Source organism: Dryobates pubescens, chromosome 8 (assembly GCF_014839835.1).
Source record: "Dryobates pubescens isolate bDryPub1 chromosome 8, bDryPub1.pri, whole genome shotgun sequence".
Classification (NCBI taxonomy): Eukaryota; Metazoa; Chordata; class Aves; order Piciformes; family Picidae; genus Dryobates; species Dryobates pubescens.
The window spans coordinates 14,513,250-14,537,542 of record NC_071619.1 but is presented as its reverse complement, the minus strand read 5'-3'; the positions used below and the strand labels follow the sequence as shown (position 1 = coordinate 14,537,542).

Genomic DNA, 24,293 nt, shown 5'->3' with positions numbered 1-24,293 from the left:
TCGAAATGCATTCAACAGCAGGGCTGATGAGCAGATTTTTATCTAAAACATCACATATGACTAAACACAAATCCTGTCAGTGAGTGCTCAGTCAGTTGTAACGTCTGCAGATCATTCCCTCCAGTGGTGTTATGGGTGTAAGAATAATAGCAGTTTTGTACATTCTTTTGATTATTTTTTTTTGTTGTGAAGTTTTTGTTTGATTTTTTTTTTTTAAAAACCACAATGTCTAATTGTTTTGATGGCAAAAGGAAACATTAAAGGTGTTATATTTCTCTGTGCTGGCAATGAACAGTGTGCTCTATTGGAGCATTGGGTCAGCGTTTGACTAGGTGCTTTACTGCTTTTGAATCTGAAGTGGAGAAATAACACTAGTGATCATGTAAGCAGTATGTTTGGCATAAAGGAGCCCTCACAGTTGAGGGTGCTTCAAAGAACAGAATAAGTAGGCCATTGTTTAACATAAAGCTCTGATTATGTAGAAATACATCTGTATGTGTGTGTGTATATAAGTTTGTATCCAGTAGGGCCATATTGTGGTTTCTTTCCTGCAACCCCAAAACATGGGAAACGTGTTCATGTATTCTTCTTGGTCTGCTCTGTAGTTACCATATCTGTTTAGGAAAAGGCAGGGTAAAATCTGTTACTTTCCTTCCTGCAGTTGGCAAACAAATATTGAATATTCAGTAATTTGTGAGCATATTCTGCTTAAATGACCATGATGCTGAGTCTTATGGCTATGAAGCCTGAATATTTTCATATATATATTTTGAGCACATATTAGGGTTGTGAAAGGGAATTTCAGTTGCAAAGCAAAATGACAATGACCTTTAAACTGAATAACATAATTTGTAGTTCTGTACAATGCCTGTCATATTTCTTCCTATTTCTGTGCTTTTTAGTTCATTTGGAAATAAAATTGCAAATGTTTCATGGAACAGTTTTAGTTTTCTTGTAACATTTTAGAACTCAGAATTTATGAGGGGGTAAAGTTTGGATACGGTCTTTACCTTTCTATGTGGAAAATTTGTTTGAGTAGGTTGAACTTGGAAGGCTTTTAGATTCAATCCGAGTCCTTGCATGTTATCTATAAAAATGTGTACAAGACACACAGGATGATCAGATATTGTGAGCTAGAGTTCTGGAATCTTATTTTTAGAATTATATTAGAATATTCCCATAATTTATATATGCTAGTGTTTTATATTTGTATTAAGTGTCCTTATTTTCCTTAGATGCTTTTTGAACAAGCTTAAAAAAAGTCACCTTTTGCCCAGTGAACTTTTGAATACCTGTGAAAGTTAAATGTGCTCCAGTTGATAATAAGAAAAGACAAGTGTATGAGAAGTTCCTGTGTTTCTTCATTGGGCATTCCAAGAGCAATAATAGCATAAGAAAGTAAAGGATCATAATGAATCCAGGTTGGTTTAGTATTATCCAAAATGAACTGGAAAGATCAAAAAACCAAAGAGGAATTATAACATAAAATTCCATTCAGACAGTGCTAGTAGCTCCCTTGAAATGTTCTTTATCATGGTTATACAGTTACCCTATTTCCCACCCACCCTCCCCCTCCATTTTATGTCATCTTATTTATTTTGTATGATTTTTATAAAATCCAATATAAGGAAAAAAAAATTACTGAAATTTCTGGTTATTCTCGTTCTGCATGCATCTGTGTTGTCAGTCATGTTGTTGTTGGCAGCATTCCAACACCAAGCTGCAAAGGAAGCAACACTTGACATTTACAGGTTTTGATTCTTTTGCAAAGCAATCATTTTGCCTTACCATGTGACCGTGTTTCTCAGATCCCCTCTCTTTTTCAAAGCTGTGTATTTAAAAAATCTTTAACTGAGAATGTGAGTGAGATTGCATCACAGCTGAATCTGCTAGAAGCTAAAGACTGCTCAGTGATTATTTAGAGCTTGCTATATGTGATCATTCATGTGCACCGTCGTGGCAGATTGAGCATGTCCCAAGATGAACTTCTGTAATACTTCCCACCTCCCCCCCTCCAGCTTTGAATCAGGATGCTGGAGCAAGACAAACCTATTTTCCTTCTGTTCTAAGCCCTGCTGTGGGTGCTAGAACAGAGCAAGCAAGTCCAGTTTAAAACAGTGCTGGCATTTTACCCTGTATTTATTCAAAGCTGTGCTTCCATTGACTTCAGCTTTAATTGGCAATGCTTAGCAATCCTGTGCAGCCAAATCCAGGCTTATGTCAGTCACAGAAGAATGAAACGCAGCCATGACCACAGTGAGGAAGTTTGCATTGATAAGAAGGCTCTTTAAGCTATAAGAATTTTAGTTCCCCAGGATCTCACTTCTTTCTGATCATAATGCTAGATACAATGTCCCAGAATCTAATAAGTAAAAATGCTGAGACTTCTATGATCCTAACTGGGGCTTGGGTATTCTGTTGGAAACAGTTAATAATTCAGTGAGTGGAGGCCATCTTGTTGCTTGTCAGAGTTGTGCCACATACTGGTGAAGGAAGCTTGAAAATCTAGGGCAGCATGGAAATGCAGAACACTGAAATAAATTACTGAAAGTGAGGTATTTTTCAGGATGTAGGAAGCTTGGACGCTTCCTGTTAGCAGATGAATTGAAATATATAGACACAGGGAACTGCGTCTTCGGAAGTGCCTAGGTGCCCGAGGTTTTGCTGCTTGCATATTAAAAACTAGGCAGATCAGATGTATCTCTCAGCTCATTGTGCATGTTGTGCTACAGGTGCAGATGACCATTCCAACAAGGATTCAATGCATTGGACACTACAGGGTCAAGGATTTTTAGTGTGGATGATATCTCAGCTTGGGCAGTGTGTTAGTTTTTATGTCATGCTTTCTCAGGGTAAAACTTTTCACTTTGTGACTGTAGCTTAATCAGCTCAATGGTCAAATGTCCCTGCTGCCATAAGGGACAGAAGAAAAGGGTTTAGCTTCAGGGTTGTTTTTGAGCAAGGAGCATGTTCTCAAGGTTTCTGCCATGGGATATGCTGGTCATTTCCTTTATTTCGTTAGCTGCAATCACTTTGTGCTGCCTGTTCAAGCTGAAAGAGGTAGTGAGATAGCTAGGTTATATTAAGGTCTACTTAATGCCTATTGTAGCCCTAGCTTTAGATCCAGTCTTGGCTTTGTTATCCATAATGTCCTATTATTTCCTCATTCTTTGTCCTTCCCTTTTATCAGTAAAGACATAGTCTGTGCATCTATTGGGAGGAAGCTGAAGTAGTACCTAGATATGGCTTGTCCTTACATGCCCATGCCCTGAGTTTGAAGGGGGCAGGACAAAAGCACAACACATTACAGGGTATGACAAAGGGGAAAAGTTCTTTTGATTTCAGATGATACAAATAAATGTCAATTACATATTTCAGGTGCCACTAAGTAGTGTTTGTTTCATAATCAAGGTAACTTACAGGATGTCTTTTCCCTTCCTGGAATTTGCTGACATACTGATTATACCTTGGTCTTCTCCTGGAATAAGCAACACAGGCATCTGTTCTAGAGATAAACAACCTCTTCAAAGCACTGTTTTGATTAATTATGTGTATTGGATGGAGACTGGAGACCTCTGGAAAATTATGGTTGTGTAATTAAAGGCTATCATAATACCTATGTACCCAAGTGTAAAATGCATGAAAAATGCAAATTATTGTATTTTCTCATTTTATTTTAGTGTTTTGACTCTGCAGTTATTTTTGTTTTGGCAGAGTTACTGACCTTTGCTATGTGGGTTGTTTTGTTGTTTTGTGTGCTGAGGGTTTTTTTTTTAAATAGACAAATAATAGACAGTGTATTTTGTTACATTTTTAATTATTCTTACAACTAAGACATTTTAAGGTAGACAGTTGACACCCAGCTTCACCTGAAGGTCTGTTTCACTTTGTAATCCTTCAGAAATCTGGTCCTGCACATACATTTGTAATTTCTCACTGTGCTTAACATGTACACTTTGGGGAAGTCTGTGGCATAGATGAACATGTAGATAAGAGCAAAGGGCTGAGAATTTAGGTTCTGAGACCCATGTCTTTAATAGTTGTTATTAGTAAGCTATTTTTCTTTCTTTCAAGATGAGCATAATGCAAGAACTGAAATATGTTGCCATATACACTATCAGCTGACAAGGAAGGAGTTGCTGCTTGTACACAGCAAAAGTGCAATCCAACATGGACAGGCTGGACTTTAATCTTTGGCTAACTTAATGATTGCTGCTTAGCCCAAGACAGTGCCTTTTAGCTGTAGATTCCATTTATCCGTAACGTGGCTTATCTAAGTAGGCTTTAGGATCTTTGTCTTCTCTAGAAGATGCCAGCAGATTTTCCAGGCCTGTTGGCTGGTCAAACTTATTTTCCAATTTTATTTTAGTTTTTAAAATCTGCTTTATCATTCTGTATTTTTATAGTTTGATTTCCATTCTTAGCCCTAGTCCCAGGACTTCCCTGCAAAATTTTCATGTGCTAGTAAAGACCTTTATGAATGTTTCCATTGTTGGAATTGTTTGGCAGTAGATAGAGCGTGTAGGAACAATGCAAGAGGCAAATCTGGGAGATGGAACAGTATCAGTTTTCACAGAACCAGGTGGACTTGTTCATGCTGAGAAATAAGGAAGGATCATCTTGTGCATGTGCAGAGCTCCAGGCTTCCTGAAGGAAGTTGTTGAATTTAGGAAACAATCTTCAAATCTGTGGAGCACAACTGAGTTACTGCTGAAGTGAAAGCTTCTGAGGAAAAATGGTAGTAGCCAGACGGTAGGAGCCAGGTAGGAGTTAGAATGTTAACTCTGACTTGTTTGTTTTATTACCTACACTACCAATTCTGTAGTCAGTGTGCATTACACTTATGCACATGCCAAAACATACTTGTAAAAATCTGTTGTGCCTAAATTTCCTTTACTTGATTTATCTTGCTCCAGTACTGTAGAGGGAAGTGTTATAATTCCCTAGGTAAAGGGGTTTGATTAAAGTTGATCTTTCTGTGTCCAGTGTAGGTCTGATTTAATCTTGAAAATATATTACAGGTTTGTGTGTGCCCTGAAAAGTTAGAAACATTCTGCATCCTAGCACCCATGCCCTGTGTAGCCTTGCCTTTGAGGCTGTGAATTTTTTCTCCCTATTTTTCTATGTGTGTCCTTGTTGCGTGGTTCCTTGGGAAGTGGTAGAACAAAGTAGGACCTCTCAGAAATTTGTTGCTGTAGTAACATACTTATAACATACGCACACACACACACATATATATATATGAAGGACAATTAAGTTCCATTTGTAGGCTGTGTCCTCTTGTGAACTCCCTCCTTCTGACCTCTAAGACTATAATCTCAGGAATGTTTAAAGCTGGAGGAAAAAAAATACTGTGGCAAAAGCAACAGCCCTGCCCTTTTGCTCTCCTGCTGGTGTTGGTTTTGCCAGCTCAGCTCTGCTACAGCTGTAAGATAGATCAGGGGACTGATCTGACTGAAAAATAGAAGTCGTCAACAAAAATCCTTGCTTTGAGGGGATAATATGGATCCTGTTTAACAAGGTTACTAATATATCACAAGAATGGAGTTTTGTGGTGGGTTTCTGGGGTGTGTTTTTTTTTGGTGTGGGCTTTTTTACATCAAAATTATGCCTCTCAGTCTGGCTTTGCATTTCTTTTAAGAAGGTGAATGAAACAAACTCTTCTACTATGTATTACAAGCGGGTTATTTTAACCAAATTAAAATGCTCTGTTAGGAAAAAAAAGAAGTTATCTCTTTTTGTTTTAATGGGGATGTGTGGTATTTTTTGTGTATGTGGGTGTGCGTTTAGTATGGGTATTTTGTTTGTTTTTCCCATGTGTTGTTTTGTTTGTGGGTGGTTGGTGGGTGGGTTGGTTTGGTTTTTGGTTGGTTGGTTTTGTTTGGTTTCGTCCTGTCTTCCCCCTCACACCCTGAGATCTATTTCAAGTATCCTGGACATAAATTTGGGTTTATATTCCATATGTATTGATCTGCTTGGATTAGGTGAGCAAGTGCTCTTTTAAATACAATATACAAATGTCAGTATACTAAGCAGCTGTAGAAGACATAAAAATAATCAACTGTGAAAACTGAAAATCAGTGAGCTCATTTGAACTTTAGGGCTTAGTATAGCTTCTAACAGAAATCAAGTATTATTCTTTGGCTTTCATGTTTGACTGCCAAAACCTACTCAATAGATTAAATAAATGTGTGAAGAAAATAATGCTAGGCCACTTTTAGAAAATACAAAATCAGCATGTTGGAGAAGGGAAGTTAGATCTTCAGTTTAGGGTAGGCAGAGTGTGGGAACTTAAGATTTTTGGCAGTAAGAAGATTTTGTATTTCAGAGCTTTCTGTAACAGCAAACTTTTAATAATGTATATTTATTTGAATTCCAGAACTGGAATAATAATAATATAAAGTTTAATGATACCAGCAAACTCTCCTTTAGTTCTATTTAAAGACAGTGTAAGACAAAGAGGGTTAAAGAGAAATAATAATTACCAAGACAAAGCTTTCTTTACATTTCCTATGTATACTGCTGCTTCTTGTCTGTGCATTTTAAATTTTAGTCCTTTCAAGCAAGACAATTATTTTGTAATAATCAGCGTGGGTAAAACACTGTTCCAGGAATTTAAGGTGGCATATTACAATGAAGGTTTCAGTTTGCACAGTAGAATGTATTAATTGTAGAATATTATAGTGAACAAAGAAAAAATAATGCTAGCTTTTGCATACTTGTGCTTTAAGTAAAGAAAAGTAAGATAGTGATGAGTCTAAGAAAAATAATGTTTATCAGAAACTGAGTAACTACAAGGGGCTGTTCTGTTATGCTGTCCCATGCATACCATCTCCCTTAGCTCTTTTTTCTTTTCCCCTGTTACTTAAAAAAAAAGCTGAACTACAGCAAATTAAAGATCACAGAATGTTAGGAGTTGGAAGGGACCTTCACAGATCATTGAGTCCAATGACCCTGCCAAAGTAGGATCAAAGTAGGTGATCCTAGAGCAGGCAGCACAGGAAAGCATCCAGGTGGGTTTTGAAAGTCTCCAGAGAAGGAGACTCCACTTCTCTGGGCAGCCTGTTCTAGTGCACCAGCACCGCCACAGCAGAGAAAGTGTCTCATGTTGAGGTGGAACCTCCTGTGTTCTAGCTTGTACCCATTGTTCCTTATCACTGGGCACCAGTGAAGAGTCTAGCATCTTTGTCTTGACATCCCCCTCTCAGATATTTATAGATGTTTATAAGATCCCCTCTAAGCCTTCTCAAGGCTAAACAGCCCCAGGTCTCTCAGTCTTTCTTCATAGGAGAGATATTGAACTCCCACAGTCATCCTTGTAGCTCTCCCTTGGACTGTTTCCAGTTGATCCTGGTGTCTCTTGAATTGGCGAGCCCAGAACTGGACACAGTATTCCAGGTGTGGTCTTGCCAGGGCAGACCAGAGGAGGAGGAGAACCTCCCTAGACCTGCTGGTTGTACTTAATACAATCTAGGATGCCATTGCAAAGAGAAGCACTGAGCAATGTCAGACACAGAAACATGAAGGGCTGCCATCCTCCATCATCAGACTGAGAACCCTTCTGAAACCAGGACTCACTTATACTTGCAAGTACAATGTAGTTTATGTTTGAAAATACATCTCACTTTTACAGAGTACCCTTAATGTTACTTATTCAAATGAGATTTTCAGACAATACAAACCAACCCTTGTTCAGGTTTTTGAGCGCCCTCATGAGAAAGTGTTGTTTTTTTGCTGTCTTGCATCTAGTATAATTTCTTTAACCCTGTAATATTCATGGTAGACATTTGTAGACTTACTTGGTATTTTCTGAAACAAATGTGCTTGCTGGCATCTTGAGCACTGCTTGCTTCTGCTTTGACGACAGAAGGTAGTTGAACAAACTGTTAAAAAAATCTCTATAAAGTCTGAAACAATTCCACTTCTCTTATGTAAACATTAACATTGCTTTATTTCTAACTCATTATTTAAATGCTAATGTTTAGAATTAACTTTGTGTACTTTTAGAAGTATTACAAAGCCTCTCTCTGTAAAAGGATTGGTGAAAGGACCAGGTGCAAAATGAAGGATATAATTTTGACAGCTTATATTCATAAAGTTCTGTAAAGACAAAGTGTAGAGTTGGATATTGGAGTTTTATTAAATAATAAGTAAACCTATGTTAGAAAATGATTTTTTTTTTCTCTAACAGCCTTTCTTTCCTCTTTTTCTTTCCTTTTTTTTTTTTTTTCCCTTTTCTTTCAGGACCGGAATAGGCCCTATGACACTTTTAACTTGCACTCTTTGGAAAATTCCTTAATGGATATGATAAGGACTGATCATGAGCCTCTGAAAGGTAAACACTACCCTCCCAGTGGCCCACCAATGAGTTTCGCTGATATAATGTGGAGGAATCATTTTACAGGTTAGGAATATTCATATGTCCATGCTTGCTTGGTGTTTAAACAAAAATCAGCTTTTCAGTATTGCTATAAACTTTTTGCTAATGAATGAGTTGTCAGTTAATGTGAAACTTCTGTTTTCCCATTTTAAGATAATCATCTTTACTGTAGGAAGATAAGGTAAAATGTTTATACAATTATTAGGAGTGCAGAATTGTAGTACAGTCCAACTGGCATTTCCAAACCTTCATTTTATGTATCTGCAAATTACCCAGCTGCAAATCCCGTACTGCAGTTGCTCGGCTCAGAGAGTGTGTAGTGCAACTGCAGTCCACTGCTATGTCCAACATCTTATTCAAAGTTAATATTACTCTTATTTTTAGATTATCTGTTAGCCTACAGGATTGTAAAATGACTACTGTATCAAGCTTTCTCTCTACAGTTGTTTCAGGTTTCTTTTGAAGAAAAAATGTACCTTGGTTGGTATTTCAGTTGTGGGGAGAAGCTATGAAATGTTTTAAGTGTCAGGAGAGCTTTGTTTACTGGGGCTACTAAACTAACAGGTGTAGCACTGGAAATGGAACCATTTCTTATACTCGGCTTATACTGCAAGACTGAAAGGTTGTGGCAGCATTTCAGTAACTAAATATTCCTGATAGGGCTGCACAGTCTTCTGTCTTAATCTTTTATGGGTTCAGTTTGAAATACAAATTTTTTGCTCACACGCATTCTTGTTGACTTTGAACACTGAAACTAGTAAGTAAGCCATATACAATGAAAGTACTGAAGTGATTTCCAGGCTCTAAGTTGAGACACAGAACTAACAGAAAAGGAACACCATTACAGAAGAAATATACCTATATATGCTACTTCCTGTGCTAATGCTTATATGTATACTTCTGTGATATCAGAACTGCCTCATTGATTTCCTTCTCCGTTTCTATACTACATGTGGAAAAGTAGTTTATCTTGGTGTAAGGTCTTCTGCCTTTTTCACCATCTCTCTGGGTACAGAGGTTTTTTTACAGCCATACCAAACTGGGTTCTGTACTCTCAGCATTTTAATCTCTGCTTTCCACTATCTTGAAATTTGCTGTGCTGTAGTCTTCGTGTGCCTATGACCATTATTCAGCTGCCTACAGTGGCATGAAATGCAGACTCATGTCTATACTGACACAGTCCTCCAAACTAAGTGCTAAAAACAAGCTCAGCAAAACTGAGATTTCTGTGGATGTGCATTTCATCTGGCTGATATAAAAAAAGAAATTAAACCCCTCTCCACATTAGTAGTTAGTAAAGTATTTATTGTATCTTATTGAATGTATTATAACCTAGGTAAAACTCTCATGGTGGGTTTGTTTTGTTTGTTTGTTTTAAATCAGTACTTATTTATATATACACAACGAGACTAATTTTTAAACATGGAATTTACATATGAACCTGAGCATGGAAAAAAACCTGAGAAAGGTTGGATTAGAAATTGTGTTAGTCTGGGAAGAAAAAAAAGGACTTGTAAGTGTAATTTTGCTTATGCTTCTATTGTCTCTCTCTTTTTTGTTTTTTAATTGGAGTATTAGCACATAAAATAATTTTTATTGCTTGATCATTCTATCAGCAATAGTTTTCAGTACTCAGCTGAGCTAGTCTAAGTAAGTGTTGTGTCATGTTCCACAGCTGTAGCTGAGTGTCATAATGCTATTTCTTGTTTGTGTTTTGCATGAGGAAGAAAATAGATTCTCGGTTTCATTAAGTATCTTTGTACTTTTAAAGAAAACTCTCCTTTCCAAAACAAACTTAATGTTTTAGTCTCTAGTAGTTTACATTGGAGACTGACGAATTTAAATGGATGTTTGAAAGCAGTAGGAACTGTTACTTTCTGTTCAAAAAGAGTTGGATATTGATTATAAAGTTTGAGTTGGTCTTTCCCATTCACCAGTGGGACTGTTAGCTTTACTTTTTGTCCAGCAAACATTTGTCACTTACTGGATGTACTCTTTCTATCTTGTTTTCTCAGCCAGTGCTGCTCATCTATTTGTCTTTGCTGTCTCATTGCTTAGCTTCCAGCTTCCAGTCCAGTAACTGCTGGAGAAATCTTGTTTACTATTAGTTATCTCTGCCTCTGCCAGATGGTTTCCCCCCCATCCCCCCATTTATATACTTAATTCCTTGTGACCCTTTCTTTTCCTCCTGCCTGTGATTGTAAGGCTTGCTTTGCTAACCTCCAGCCGTGGTTTGACATAGTGTGCACTTTCACAGAATTGCAGAACGCTAGGGTTTGGAAGGGACCTCTGGGGATCATCATCCAGTCCAAGCTCCTCGCTCAAGCAGGTTTGCCTAGATCAAATTGCACAGGAATGTGTCCAGGCGGGTTTTGAAAGTCTCCAGAGAAGGAGACTTTCCTCTACTCCTATTTTCACACTATGCAGCATGACTAGCAGTATTCATAGGAATGGCTTTTTCAGGGCTCCTTTTCATTCTCTCTTCCAATAAGTTTTGTCTTCCTCTGTGCTAAACTGATCTATGTTACTCTTAACTGAATCCTTTTCATAAAAACCTAACTAGTTTTCTGCAAATATTGATCCACTCCTCAAATCACTTTCCTGTTTCATTTTTGTTGCATTTTCTGTGACAATTTGACTCTTACCCTGTACTTTCTGCTTTTTCTTTACCAAAGATGCAGATTTTCAGCTGCTGTCCTGCTCTGTACATTCCTCAGAGTTTACTTAATCTTGTCCTCTAAACTTGCTCTTCTTTTCTTTATTTAACCCACTCTCTTGTGGTTCTCTCCTTTAAAGTAGGGGAGCACATTTTAGTCTGTAATCACCTTGAGAAAGTGACAGCTTTTGGTTGTTTTCTAAGTCAATGTCACATTTTCATTTATTATCATCTTGACTTCTTTTTTTATATATTAGTTGTGTAGCTTGATTTTTTCATTCCTTCACAGACATTCCTGTGCAAATGCCTCTTGTGCCAAATTTTGACTGCTCTTTCCAGAGTCTTATTGACCTAACCAAATCTCAGAGCTACTTCCTCTTTATTTTACCTCCTTTGTCTTTCATGGTAAACTGAGCATGTTTTTCCCTTTAAATCTTCCATTCTTTTTCTGTGACTGTGACCAAGAGAGGATCTCTTAGGTTTTGTTATTTTATTTTCTTCTGTAGTTAGAAAGTAAAACAATCACAAAAACCAGACAGTGAAAAATATTGAGATGGCTTTCAAATGACTTTATGTTGTTCATCTTTTGGTAAAGGAACCTTGTTTCTCAAATTTAGCTGACAGTGCTTTCATGTAATACACTAACTATGCTAATTTTTACACAAAAGGAGTAAAAGAATGAGTACCTAAAGCCTGATTTTGAAAATACAGAAAGATTTAATTCTAGAAAAGCTATAAGAGTCTTGCAGCCTCTGGTACGTATTATAATGCCACTGCTGATGTTTTGGGATCATTTCAGTCTGCCACTGGCAGCAAAGTCTTCAGCAAATATGCATTTTTAGAAGTACTGTATGTATATCTTAATAACATATTGCAGTTGCTTTATCTAAAGTTTGAAACTGCTTAGAACATAGCCCCTTTTGTAGGGCATATACATGAAACAAAAAATAATCATCTGGGATATACAGCAAGGACTCTAGAATGGGGAAGGGAGGATTAACCATAAAAGATTCAGATGTAAAGACAAAATTGAAGTTGTTTTAGGATACTTTCTTCTCATTCTGGGGTTCAAGTTCCTCATAGTCTACATTGTTCAGCTGAGATAGTGGAGAAGCTTAGGGGGGGATGAGAAAGAAAAGTGTCTTTCCTCTTGTTTGTAGTAGCTGAGTCTTCATACCTTCTCTGAATCTGAGATAGGATCAGACTTTGTCCTGCAGGCCATGGAATTTGAGTTTCTTTCAAGGTCACCAAAGCAGAACATTTTTTTTTTAAAGCCATGATCCACTTGGCCTTGAGAGCGTGTGTGATTAAGTGACTTTTACTGGGGGTATTGCTTTCAAGTATGGAACAAGAGAAAGGCTGAAAGATTGTTAGTGCAGCAGAAACTAACTGATCCTTGGTCTTGCAATGCTGCATTATTTTTGTTGAATAAATGATAACTTATTAGTCTAATTGGCAGGCTGACTTAGTGCTCTGTTCCTAGGAGAGCTAGGGTGGCTAAGTTCTTTTTCAGTGTTTTTTGTTCTAAGAGAGATCTGATACCTAGCTCTGATGTTTCTGGACTTGGATAAATTACCAGCTTATCCATCTATGTTAAGTTGCCAGTCACCATGAGTTCATGAAGGGCAGGTCCTGCTTGACTAACCTGATCTCCTTCTATGACAAGGTGACCTACTTAGTGGATGAGGGAAAGGCTGTGGGTGTTGTTTACCTGGACTTAAAATATTTGGCAGTCTCTCCCACAGTATCCTGCTTGTGGCTTGGATGGGTGGATGCTTTGCTGGGTAAAATAATGGCTGGATGGCAAATCCCTAAGAGTGGTGGTGAATGGGAGTTAAATCCACTTGGCAGTCAGTCACAAGTTGTGTTCCCCAGGGCTCAGTACTGGAGCCAGTTGTCTTTAATATCTTAATCAATGATCTGAATAAGGGGATGACACTAAGATAGGAAGGGGTGTTGATCTGCTTGAGGGTAAGAAGGCTCTGCAGAGTGACCTGGAGAGACTGGATTGATGATTCAAGAAGGCTAAGTGTCACATCCTGCACTTGGGTCACAACAACTCCATGCAGTGCTACAGGCTTGGGGGAGAGTGGCTAGAAATTTATCCAGTAGAAAAAGACCTGGGAGTGATTGACAGCTGTCTGAGCAATAGCCAGCAGCATCCATGGGTGGCCAAGAAGGCCAACAGCATCCTGACCTGTATCAGGAAGAGTGTGTCAAGTAATCCAGGGATGTGATAGTGCCCTTGTAGTTGGCGCTGGTGAGGCCACACCTTGAGTACTGTGTTCAGCTTTGGGGTCCTCACTACATGAAAGACGTAGAGAAGGGCTGCAAAGCTGGTGAAGGATTTGGACAACAGATCTTATAAGGAGTGGCTGAGGGAGCTGGGGTTGTTTATCCTGGAAAAGCGGAGGTTGAGGGGAGACCTCATTGCTCTCTACAACTACCTAGTAACAAGTGCTTGGATGAGAGGAAATGGCCTCAAGTTGTACCCAGGAAGTTTAGACTGGATAGAAGAAACTTCCTCACTGGAAGGGTTCTCAAACATTGAATAGGCTCCCCAAGAGAGTGATTGAATCCCTATTCCTTGGGGTGTTTAAAGATGCAGAGATGTGATACCAAGGGACATGGTTTATCACCAGACTTGGTAGAGTTGGAGAATTACTGTCTGTGGCCAAGGATATCTGGGTGTTCCCTGTGTCAGGTATAACCAGGCCTATATGACAGAAGTATGCAATGAGTGTTTTTCCTGAACTGTCATCTTTATTTTCATAGAATCATGGAATGGTCCAGGCTGGAAGGGACCTCCAAAGTTCATCCAGCCTGACCTCCCCGCAGTCAGCAGGGACATCCTCAACCTAGATGAAGTTGCCCAGGGCCTCGTTGAGTTGCCAATAAAATATGTTACCTGCTACAAAAGTGTGGGAGAGAGTTTTGCTTAAATGAGGAAAGGATATATTAGCAGCATTTTATAACCTGTTAGTATTTGCATACTGCTACTTATTACTGACTAAAACGTTTCTTTCCTACATCAGTGTCTCTGTGTCTCCTGACTGTGGTGTAATATGTCACTGTTGCAATGTGTTTATCTGTGTCAAACTATTGCATTACAACACAAACATAGGCATTCTGAGGTATAAAATATATTTAGTCAGTGGTAACTAGCAGCTGCCCTTACTCTGTTTTTAAAGAATTGAGGTATTTAATCTGTGTTGGATCATATGCCATGCATATGTGCTGCTGACAGGTCATGAAACTGAATCAAAATACAAAATTGAGAGGAGAAGTCCCGTCTCTACTATGTACTTTAAATTTACTGTTAAGTGTGATATTTGGGTTTGATTCTGAATCAGAGTGGAAACAAACATTGTAATGTGCAAAGCCTGAACTAACAAAAATTCTGAAGTTCTTTATACAGTGTCATTGTGATACATCTTAAGGAAAGAGTCTTTAGGGACCACACATGTGCAGGGAGAAGTTCAAAAGAAGGCTTTATTAAAAATTGTTTTAATGGATATCACACTGTAGAAAGATGCATAGAATATGTGTTGATATGTCACAGTATTTCAGTGGAATGTACATGCTCCCTGGCTATCTTGGAACTTGTTCTTCTGAGATTGGTTGAGGATGAATAGGAATGTACATGAGTACAGAGACAAACAGTAACTGCAGGGAAACTTTGTTTGCCTTGTTTTTTCAATACTTAATGTGAATTACACCTATATATCTCCACAACAGAAAAGTGAAGTTACTTGGGTTACTACTGTTTAACTGTTGCAAAGAGTGTATCAGCTCACATGAAAACCAAGTAAAAGTTAAGATTTCCTGTGATTAACTTTGTGTGAGACTAGACAGCATTGTTTGAAGATTATCTGGTATGTAGGCAATATTGTAATACATATAGAATGAACCTTTACTTATTCTTCATTTAACTCCAATGCATGCAACTAGATTGTTTTTAACTCTAATTGTTAAGCTTTTTGTGAGCAAAGCAGTAAGTTTGCCTCATGACCTGAGAGACGTGAAGGTGAATGGATCATATTTGTGTTTGCAGTCAGCAGCTGAACACAAAGGTCATGCAAATAGAACAGATGTCATCTGAGTCCTAGAAATGGTGCCACCCAGTTAGAGCTTTTTGCAAGACTTTCCTTAGAAAAAAGTGCATTGTAACAGCATTTCTCAAAATCTCAGTGCTCATCAGACACCTTCTGTAAAGGCACATGGAAACTGGAGCGAGGAGACAGCTGTTTCTTTAAAATTAGGCCACTCAAGCTAATGCTTTTAATAGAAACAGCATTTCTTTTCCATTTGAAACTCTGCTTATTTAAGAAAATCCTCTTCAATATTTTATTTCAGTACAGAATATGACTATTAAACCATTGATATTTCTTAAACTAGGAGCTTTCTTCAGCGATCCTGTTGGATAATCATACTCTCTAATACTCTGCTGGCATCTAGCATGTGCTTGTCTTTGACCTGATGAATGTGTTTGGGGCAGGACTGATCTAATTTTTGTTATTGTTTTGCTTGATTTAGTGTAAGGAGTGGTGATACAGATACCTGGTTTTCCTTCTCTTTATTTATTTTTTTTTTTAATGACTTCATTATTGAAGACTGGCATCACAGAATTGATGTTTCTGGGTTTTTTCCCTTTTATTTTTCTTCTTTATAACTTCTCTTGCTCTTTTGAGCATTTTGTATATTTTAGCATAGATTGCTAACGGAAAATTCCGCTTTCATACTGGTTTGTTCCTCCCAAACTCACCAGCAGTATCAGTATTGCTCTTCTGAGTACAATTCTAGAACTGCTACATGTGTACATATACTTACTGGTCCCTTGTAGGTAAAGCCAGATTTCTTTTTATGTACATCAGGTCTTGCTTTTAAAGTACAAGCATGGGTATGTGTTTGGAACTAGGAACTCAGCTGTAGCATTAGGTTCAGGTACCTGTATTTTTGGGGAAGAGGAGAGAGAATGGTCTGAAGGCTACTTAGCTAAAAATCAGTGCAGTTCTTACACATACACACACATGCTTTGTGATTTTTGGCAGACTCAAAACTGACATGCTATATGGGGATGTGTGTGAGTATGTGATAGGTTGTGCTCTAGGCTCCTGAGTAAATATGAGTCAAGATAATCTTGTTTCAAGTGTTTGAGGGAATACTGATCTTGCTTTGAGTTTCGCACTTCTCTGTGTCTCACCTTTGTTCTACCTCACTTGCTATCTCTCTATCCATCAAAATACCTATTGCTGGGTTTTAATGCCTTTCGTTGGCACTGACTTTGATAGAGGAGATAAGAATGATAAAGGAGGTTTTATTACTAAGGAAGTATAGCAGACCTACTTCTGCTGCCACTTTCATTTAACCTTGCCACTGGAACCTCTACTCATAACTTTTAATTGAGATCAAGAATGATCTTTAGAACTATGCAAGATCAAGTTCTCGTTCTCAGTAAGTTCAGGACCGGTCAAAAACAGGCCAGCTTTGCTATTTCCCAGCAAATACCAATTACTGAATTGGTATATCTTGTCAATCTTGGTGAAAATCATGAGGTGTATATATATCAGGGCAAGAAGTTTTACTCAATATATAACCAATGAACATTATTTCTTGGAATATTGTTTGCAACATGAAAATGATGAGAATAGGTAACTGTAATCTTGAAAATTCTTAACTGAATGAGCATGCATTTCCAGAGGCTGATTAGGATTTCACAAGTTCAAAAAAACATAGAACACTCAGGAAGGGAAAATGACTACAAAGAGAAAACTAATTCAGATATCCCTTAAAGACAGTAATGTTATATCTGTAAGTGGTTAGTCACCGGTGTTTGTTTCAGACATGGGAAAATAATGGTAATGCCAACACATATATACAAAGATGATATCAAAGATCAGTTTTGCACTGAGTTGTAGAAAGATTGAGCCTGAGATATTCAGATTAAGCCTGAATATCTGCTAAAAACAGTGGATTTTAAAGCTGAGATTAAGGGACTGCTATACACAAGCCTGGCACTAGACAGTGTCCAAAAACCCCTGCCGTAGTGGTAAAACTGTGCCTGATATCCTCTTTCTGAAAAATCTTAATGTAACTTGGGGTTTAATTATTTGTCTAGATAATTCCATCTATTTGCAAAGCATTTAATGGAGAGATTTATATGGGGGAATGATATAAATCCTTAAGATAATGGAAATATTTCAAAACTGTTTCAAAATCATGCCTGTTTTCTACAAAGAATGCTGTGAAATTAAATTCTATTTAATATCTAATTTCTGATATGAGTGACAAGATGCACATTCTTGAGAGGCCAGCCAGAAAAGTCCTTCTAAATGTTGTTATGAGAGAGAATCTAAGCAATTCAATGACACAGAGTATGCAAAAGTGCAGCTTGGGCTACACAAGAATCATTCAATCCTCATTTATACTCTGAAATGTTTAAAGAGCAAGTAATATACAACAGAGTTTTTATTTTTTTAAATCAGGAGTTGAAAAGACTTACATAAAAGAGTTGTTTTTGTTGTAGCCTAACAGCCAAGTGTGTGTTGTAGAAGCACCTGATGGAAAATACAGTCAGTAGATAGTCATGAAACCAAGACAGGCAAAGTGAAAATGGCAGATGTACACTAAATACAAGTACTGGGGATGTTACTCAAAGGGTTCCTGGTTTTTAGTTCAGTGAACTGCAGGTTCAGGTAGCATAAATGTGCTTTTCTTAAGTGACTAAACTTCACAGTTTTGCATTGCATCTTGAAGTGAATAGATTTGTAACTTGAGCTCTCCTCTTGTTCCTTAGTTATGCAGTTTTGTAATCTGTATATGGCCTCTTATTCTTTTTTTTTCTCAGCTGAAAAATTCCAGCAAGATATTCAAATGTAGTTAAGGCTTTATAATTATTGCTAGCTAATTGTCTTATGGTTGGTGCATTACCAGTCTGTTTTGAATACTTTTTATACAGGAGTGTTTCAAAAATATTTCATGATTTTGTTTCTGTAGAATTGCACTTGGGAATCTCTGAAGATACACAGAATTATCCCACACTGTTGCTTAGCTCAGTATGAGAACATGTCCTTCTGCTTGTGATGCTCTGTATTTTCTGCTCCTCTTAAAAGAAAGCTGACAAGAACTGTTTAAAAATAGCAGGCCAAGGGCAGGTGACAAAATGTCACACAAGCAGCACCTGGTCCAGTGACAGCTTGGAGGGAGGGAAAAAACAAACCCAGATGTCACAGATACGATTCTATTTCTGAAGCTGGTCAAACAGCAGAATTTCAGCTTCAGGAAGGGAAAAGAGTAGGGCCCATTCAAGCATTATACATTCACATTTTACTTGATTTTCAATTATTTATTTATTTATTTTTTCATTGCAAGGTTGAGGGGTTTTGTTTGTTTGTTTTTTATTGCAAGTTTACCAGTGTAGATTATAACACAGACCATTTTTCTTTACAAGTAATGCCTGTAACCTCAGGCTGTTAAGGGAAAGAGAACTAACGTCAATCTGGCAAGATTTCAGAAATATTTTAGCACAAGCTTCTACTAACTGAAAAAAAGAGCAGCTTTAATGTTTCTGCAGTGCTAGATCAATGTGAAAATGTGTAGGAGAATTACGTCTGTAATTAGGAAATTTGAAGTAGTTAATGAAGATCTCTTTAAGAAGCTTTGCTCAAAGAGTTGGCAAGTAAAAATGGAAACTTTATTTACCTTCCTTCTGCCCCCAGTTCTTTCTGGAGGTGCTGTTTGCTTCAGAGTCTTGCTGTGGCAGCACGTTTCTCTGAAGGAGTGAGAAAACTATAATGTGAAGAAAATACATATTTGCTTAAACTGCTGCTGACTTGGTTTCAGAAAGTGAACTCCAACTTCTTGTTGCATCTATGCAGAAAGAATATTAATTGCAGCACAGCAGTCTCTGTGGAAATAGAAGGCTTTCACTTACTAATAGGAACTGAAAATGTCGGAAAAGGTTGGCGTTGGTTCTGCTTTGGCAAAGCTTATTTATTAAAACTTGGGTTTGCAGAAATACAGCAACTTAATGGTTATATTGGTTCTTCAGTATAGTGAGTGGGTCTTGAGCTCCCATATTTGAGTGCTGTTGCAGTAAACATAAGCTGCCTCCGTAACTCCTAAACTTAACCATAAATCTAGGGTATGAAGAACATATGAAATAGATTACATCACTTGTAAGTAACTTAAGTTACTTACACTACTTAAGTGAAATAACTCTTTATGTGACTATAACAATCCTTTAAAATTTTTTTCCACACAGAGACTGTCATATGGGTTTGGGGTGAGGGTGTGGGGAAGTGGTAGTTAAAGTCCTGTTACAGTTTCTTCAGGGTGTTTTCAGTACTTCAGCTCAGTTAAATAGTATCTAAAAGTCAACCTAATCTGAACAGTAGTTGAGTTGGCTCATTTCTTGCTTTGGTGATAAAAGCAGATTTCTGTGGAGTAGTCTTCTTTGAAACAAAGTAACAGTGTGAAAATTTGTTCCCACTTGCTGTTCCTAAAGTCATCAGGGATCTTCTTAAACCAACCTTTCAATTGTTAAATCTCACCAAGAATTGGTACTAGTTTGCATCTCTAGCTTCTTGGAAACTGGCACCAGCAGAGTTCCCTTGAACATGAGTCAAGAGATACTAGATTTTTAAGTATCCATGTATTCCATGAACAAACTTTCCTCTAACTCAGCATCTGATCTCCAATAGTAAGTGATAGCAGACTCTTAGGGAAGAATGCAAAGTCAGGGGAAGCGCTTTGTTTCCAGTGAGAGCTTCTGGTTACACAGGTAGTATGGAAAACAGGGATTTATTTTTACTAATTAAGTGTAAATGTTTGTACATTTTAATGTATTCATTATTTCAAGTCTGCTGTCTGCAGCAAGGTTGAACTTTGAGGCCATCCATTTATTTTTTGATCTTTTTGCATAATGGTAAAGGTACTACGGTGGTAAATATTGTAAATGTGTATTCCTGGGAAGTTGTCTTCAGCAGATGGAGGATTTGGCTACCTTGTCTGTTCATCCCCTTTAGCAACTTTTCATATTAATTAATTTAATTCAGTTTTTAAATAAAAACATTTTAAATAGCTTTTATTTACATTGCAGGACGTATGGGAATAAACTTCCATCATCCAGGAACAGACAATATTATGGCTCTTAATAGTAAGTTGTTAATATCTAGTGACTAATATCATCATTGTTTTCTTACATTTATTGTGTATATAGCTGTACAGTCAGACATAAATATGTGTAATAACATTTGCATAGAAGTTTATGTGCATTCACTTAGAATTATTTTCATACTTCAGTCATCTCTGATTTTTATTGGTACTGTTGGCGATTCTTTATATTAGCTGAACAGTAACTTTGTGTCTTCCATTAAAAGCTTTGTAATGCCTGCTGTAGATAATACTGCAAGCCAATTTCTGTCGTTTCCTCTTTTGTGAGTGTGTATGTGTTAAATCTGTAAGTTTAGTTTCTGATACCTCTTCTGATGTATTCAGGATGAGTAATTACAAGTTTTGCATGCAATTGCGTTGAGTGATGGAGTTTACTTTGACTTCCCTAAATCATTATGTAGACAAGCCTAGAGACAATGTTTAGAAACCTAAAGAGTGAGGAAAAAATGTGGGGCTGAAATTCACTGAAAGATTACATGAATATATGTTTTGGGAGACCTTATTGCTCTCTATAACGGATTGAAAGAAGGTTGTACTGAGATGAGGGTTGGCCTCTTTTCCCAGTAAAGAAGCAACAGGACAAGAGGAGGTGGACTCAAGTTGCATCGGGGAAGGTTTAGATTAGATCTTAGGAAAAATTTATTTCCCCAAAGGATTATCAAGCCCTGGAAAAGATTGCCCAAGGAAGTGGTAGAGTCATCATCAGCAGAGATGTTTGTAAGACATGCAGCTGTGGTGCTCAGTGATACAGTTTGATGACAGACTTGGCAGTACCTGATAAATGGTTGGAGTCACTTTTAAAGGTCTTCTGCAACATAAACATTTCTATGATATGCATTCCAAAATCCTGCCAAAGTGGGTCTAGACGCTCTGGAGACAGCCCCATATCATGTAGAGATGGGATGTTAGGCACCACCAGAATGGTGTAGAACTGAGCTACGCAAATCAAAACATAGTTTTTGTCCATCTAATCCTAAGAATTGATCACTATGTGAAATGTCCTGGTTTGCTTACGATATAATACAGGTGTCAAATTAATTTACTAATTTCTCCTTTTTTTTGTTGTTTGTTTCACCTTTTTACTGCCTGTGTAAAGTATACTGTGTCTAATTGAAAACTGTAGTTTATTGTGTAGTACAACACAGAACTCAGAAATAATTTATCCATGTGAAGAATTGAAAAATGGTAATAGATAAGATGTGAGGGCTTCACCATTTGGGTTTAAGCACCAGCTTTTGGAATTTACAGGGCTGTGCTTGTGCTCTTTTTCTTAGTTTTATGCTGCTAATGATAAGGTGATATTTTGTAGACTTTCTGTTGTCATAGCATGTGTCCCATTTTCTTATGGGCACATAAAATTATGTGAAATCAAGTAATTAACTGAGAGAAATACTCCATTTAATTAAGGAGTTTAAAAGCTTCATTCATGTGGGGGTATGTATGTGTAAGTACTGCACAGGGCAGTCTGCTGCTGTTGGAGATGCATTCTGGTCTTGGAATGTATTTTTTGTTTGGACATGGGCATTTCAATAAGCTGATTGCAACAGAAATGTAATTGTAAGGATAGAAGATTAATTGAATTATTGAGTCATGTTTTATGAATTGACAGTTTCTAAGGAATATACAGCAGTATTCCTTACAAAGCCTCATGGAGACTTTTGAAGACTGAATGAAAATCTGATACAAAAACCCTATACTGTTTACTGTACTATATAAAATGGGAGTAGTTTTGTTTTGGACAACTCAGTTTTATCCTAGATAGAGGAATATATTGTATTCTGATTTCTGTCACTGCTAGATAAACTACTTTTTTAAAAATCAAGTTGCCTCTTTAATGGAAATAGACAGGAAGAAATAGTTTCTTAAATATTAATTCCTTTGGAATTTTTACAGCAACTATAAAATTGTTTGAAGAAAATAATGATCCTTTGCAGCTATAGTCCTGGTGTATTGCTAGAATATCAGCATAGCTTATTGAGGGACCAAACCAAAACATATTTATGCATTTCCAGTATTTAAAATATGATGACATTATTGAAATATTGCCTGTTTACATACTTAAATAAGCCTGGAATCATAAATATGTAATTTATGCAAAATAGTTGATATTATTATTTTGAATGAAATTCAGTGCAAATCAAAAGTCTGCATAAGTTCCCACATATTTCTTTCTCCTGCATCTCTTCTTCCCTCCCATTCTTTACTAGGCAAGGCCATGCTATTTTTGGCTATTACTAAAAGCCTAGAAGCTAGAGTTACTGTACTGTGAAACCTGTCAGTTCTTACTCTTAAGTCTTTGAAGAGTTGACAGTAAAAGCAAGTATTCAAGTATACAAACTTTAAAGATCCTTTCAGTGACTTAAATCCTCTTGTTTGCAGCTGAAACTGAGAAATTTGGAGCTGTGCAATTTCAATGTAATGCATTACCTTTGTCATGGGGAGATGCACTAAGGAAAGTTAGTCAAAGAAATATTCTTTCCTGTGCTCCTGGAATGGTTGTGGTTTGGGTTTCCAAACATAAAATAAGTAAAGCAAAATAAAAATTCCTGAAAGAAACATACTTCCAGTCCTTTTTGGAACAGTTTGGAGAACTTACATAACTTCTTTAAATCATAATACTTGTAATATGTAGATATAATTTCTGAAACCAAACACTGTCTGCTGAGTCTGCAAGTCCGACCTTCACATTCTATTATAGTCGTTGCTACATAAGCATTTTTCTCTTTCCCTGCAAAGGCACAGTAATAATCTTTACAAGTTATTACTTAATGCTCAATTTCTCACTGTCGGTGTTCTTTGAAGCTGGAAGATGACACAGGCTTGTGTGAACAGCAATGCAAAAACCTTACTTGATGTGTTGTAGGGAGGTGGAATTTTTGTTCTGGGGTGTTTTCACCTCTCTTCTCATTCTTGATGGCAATACTTTCAACTGTACTTCAGCTGGGGTTCTTAACTGATTACAGTAAATTCCTTCCTGAAACTAGGGATTTTTCTTACTGTCTTGAGCTGCTGTCTGTAAATGCTGAAGGGATTGCTTGGTTTGAGAGAAGGTGTTCCTTGCTTAGTTGGCAGGGCTTAGTGTAGAGCATACTAGCACCATTTTGTTCATCATTGCACAAAGCTCTAAATCATCATCATCTCAAAGCAGTGAGCTTTTAAATAATAAAATCAGCGAGATAGAAGAAATTACTTCTAAATGTATAATTATTATGAATCACATCTTGTCATTAATGGTGTAATGTTTATGTATACATACAAGCAGTTGCCTGGGTGTATAATAAGCGTGTTTGCATTGTAGAGGTGCACAAAGTTCTCAAGAATCAGGCTTCTGGGGAGGAATGCAATGTTCAAATATTCATACAGATCTGAGCATAATCCTAAAGAACATTTAAACAAAAGGAAGGTGCAAATTTGTAGAGTTGGAACATTCTGCAAATGGTAAAAACTATAGCTTTTGTCTATGCTAGCTCTAATTGAAATTGCTCTAATTTAAATAGTGTTTCTAATAAAGCAGTGACATCAGTTTGTGAACTTGTTAATTATGTCATTCCTTCTGAGCTAAGCAGTAGAAGAGTTTTATTAACCTTCATCTACAGCACCTTATTAAATACAATTGATATTTTTCTAGGGGCAATGTGGCATAAATGGAACTATTTGTGTTATTTACTAAGTTCATGTATGAACAATCTATTGACAGTACTTTTAGTAGATGTTTACAGTACTAATTGAAAGTTATGCATAGTTAGCAAAACTTGAAAATAAATTAACTTGCCTTGCCAAAATTAACTCAAATGTGTCCTTCATCCCCTTCTCTTGCTAATATTCACTCCCACCTGCAGTCATGCATTTTTGCAGCCTTTGCTTCTGTTTGGGGGATGATGGATGTTCTCTTGAGTGTAGTATGTTCTCCTTTTTAATCAACTATACAAAAAGGACTGAAAGGTTAGCATGAATACACAGTCACCTATGTGCTAGGCAGTGAGCTATCTTTAATGCTTCTTGTGAACTCTAGCAAACTAACAATGAACTTTAGTGGGAAAGAAGTATAGAAGCTGAAAAATGAGAGCTGAGGAATAAACCAGA

At 37.2% G+C, this 24,293-nt stretch overlaps 1 protein-coding gene across 8 annotated transcripts in view; it reads left to right on the top strand.

The window, feature by feature from the left end:
- The window catches only part of CPEB3 (cytoplasmic polyadenylation element binding protein 3), a 78,243-nt gene that overhangs the window by 14,833 nt on the left and 39,117 nt on the right, over positions 1 to 24,293 (top strand). For 3 of the 8 annotated variants that reach the window (XM_054163624.1, XM_054163626.1, XM_054163625.1), the window contains exons 3-4: positions 8,245 to 8,404; positions 20,137 to 20,193. In XM_054163624.1, coding sequence (XP_054019599.1) covers positions 8,245 to 8,404; positions 20,137 to 20,193 — 217 coding nt within the window. The remainder of the gene's footprint in view (positions 1 to 8,244; positions 8,405 to 20,136; positions 20,194 to 24,293) is intronic. The other 5 variants (XM_054163631.1, XM_054163629.1, XM_054163630.1 and 2 more) reach the window with 3 other exon arrangements.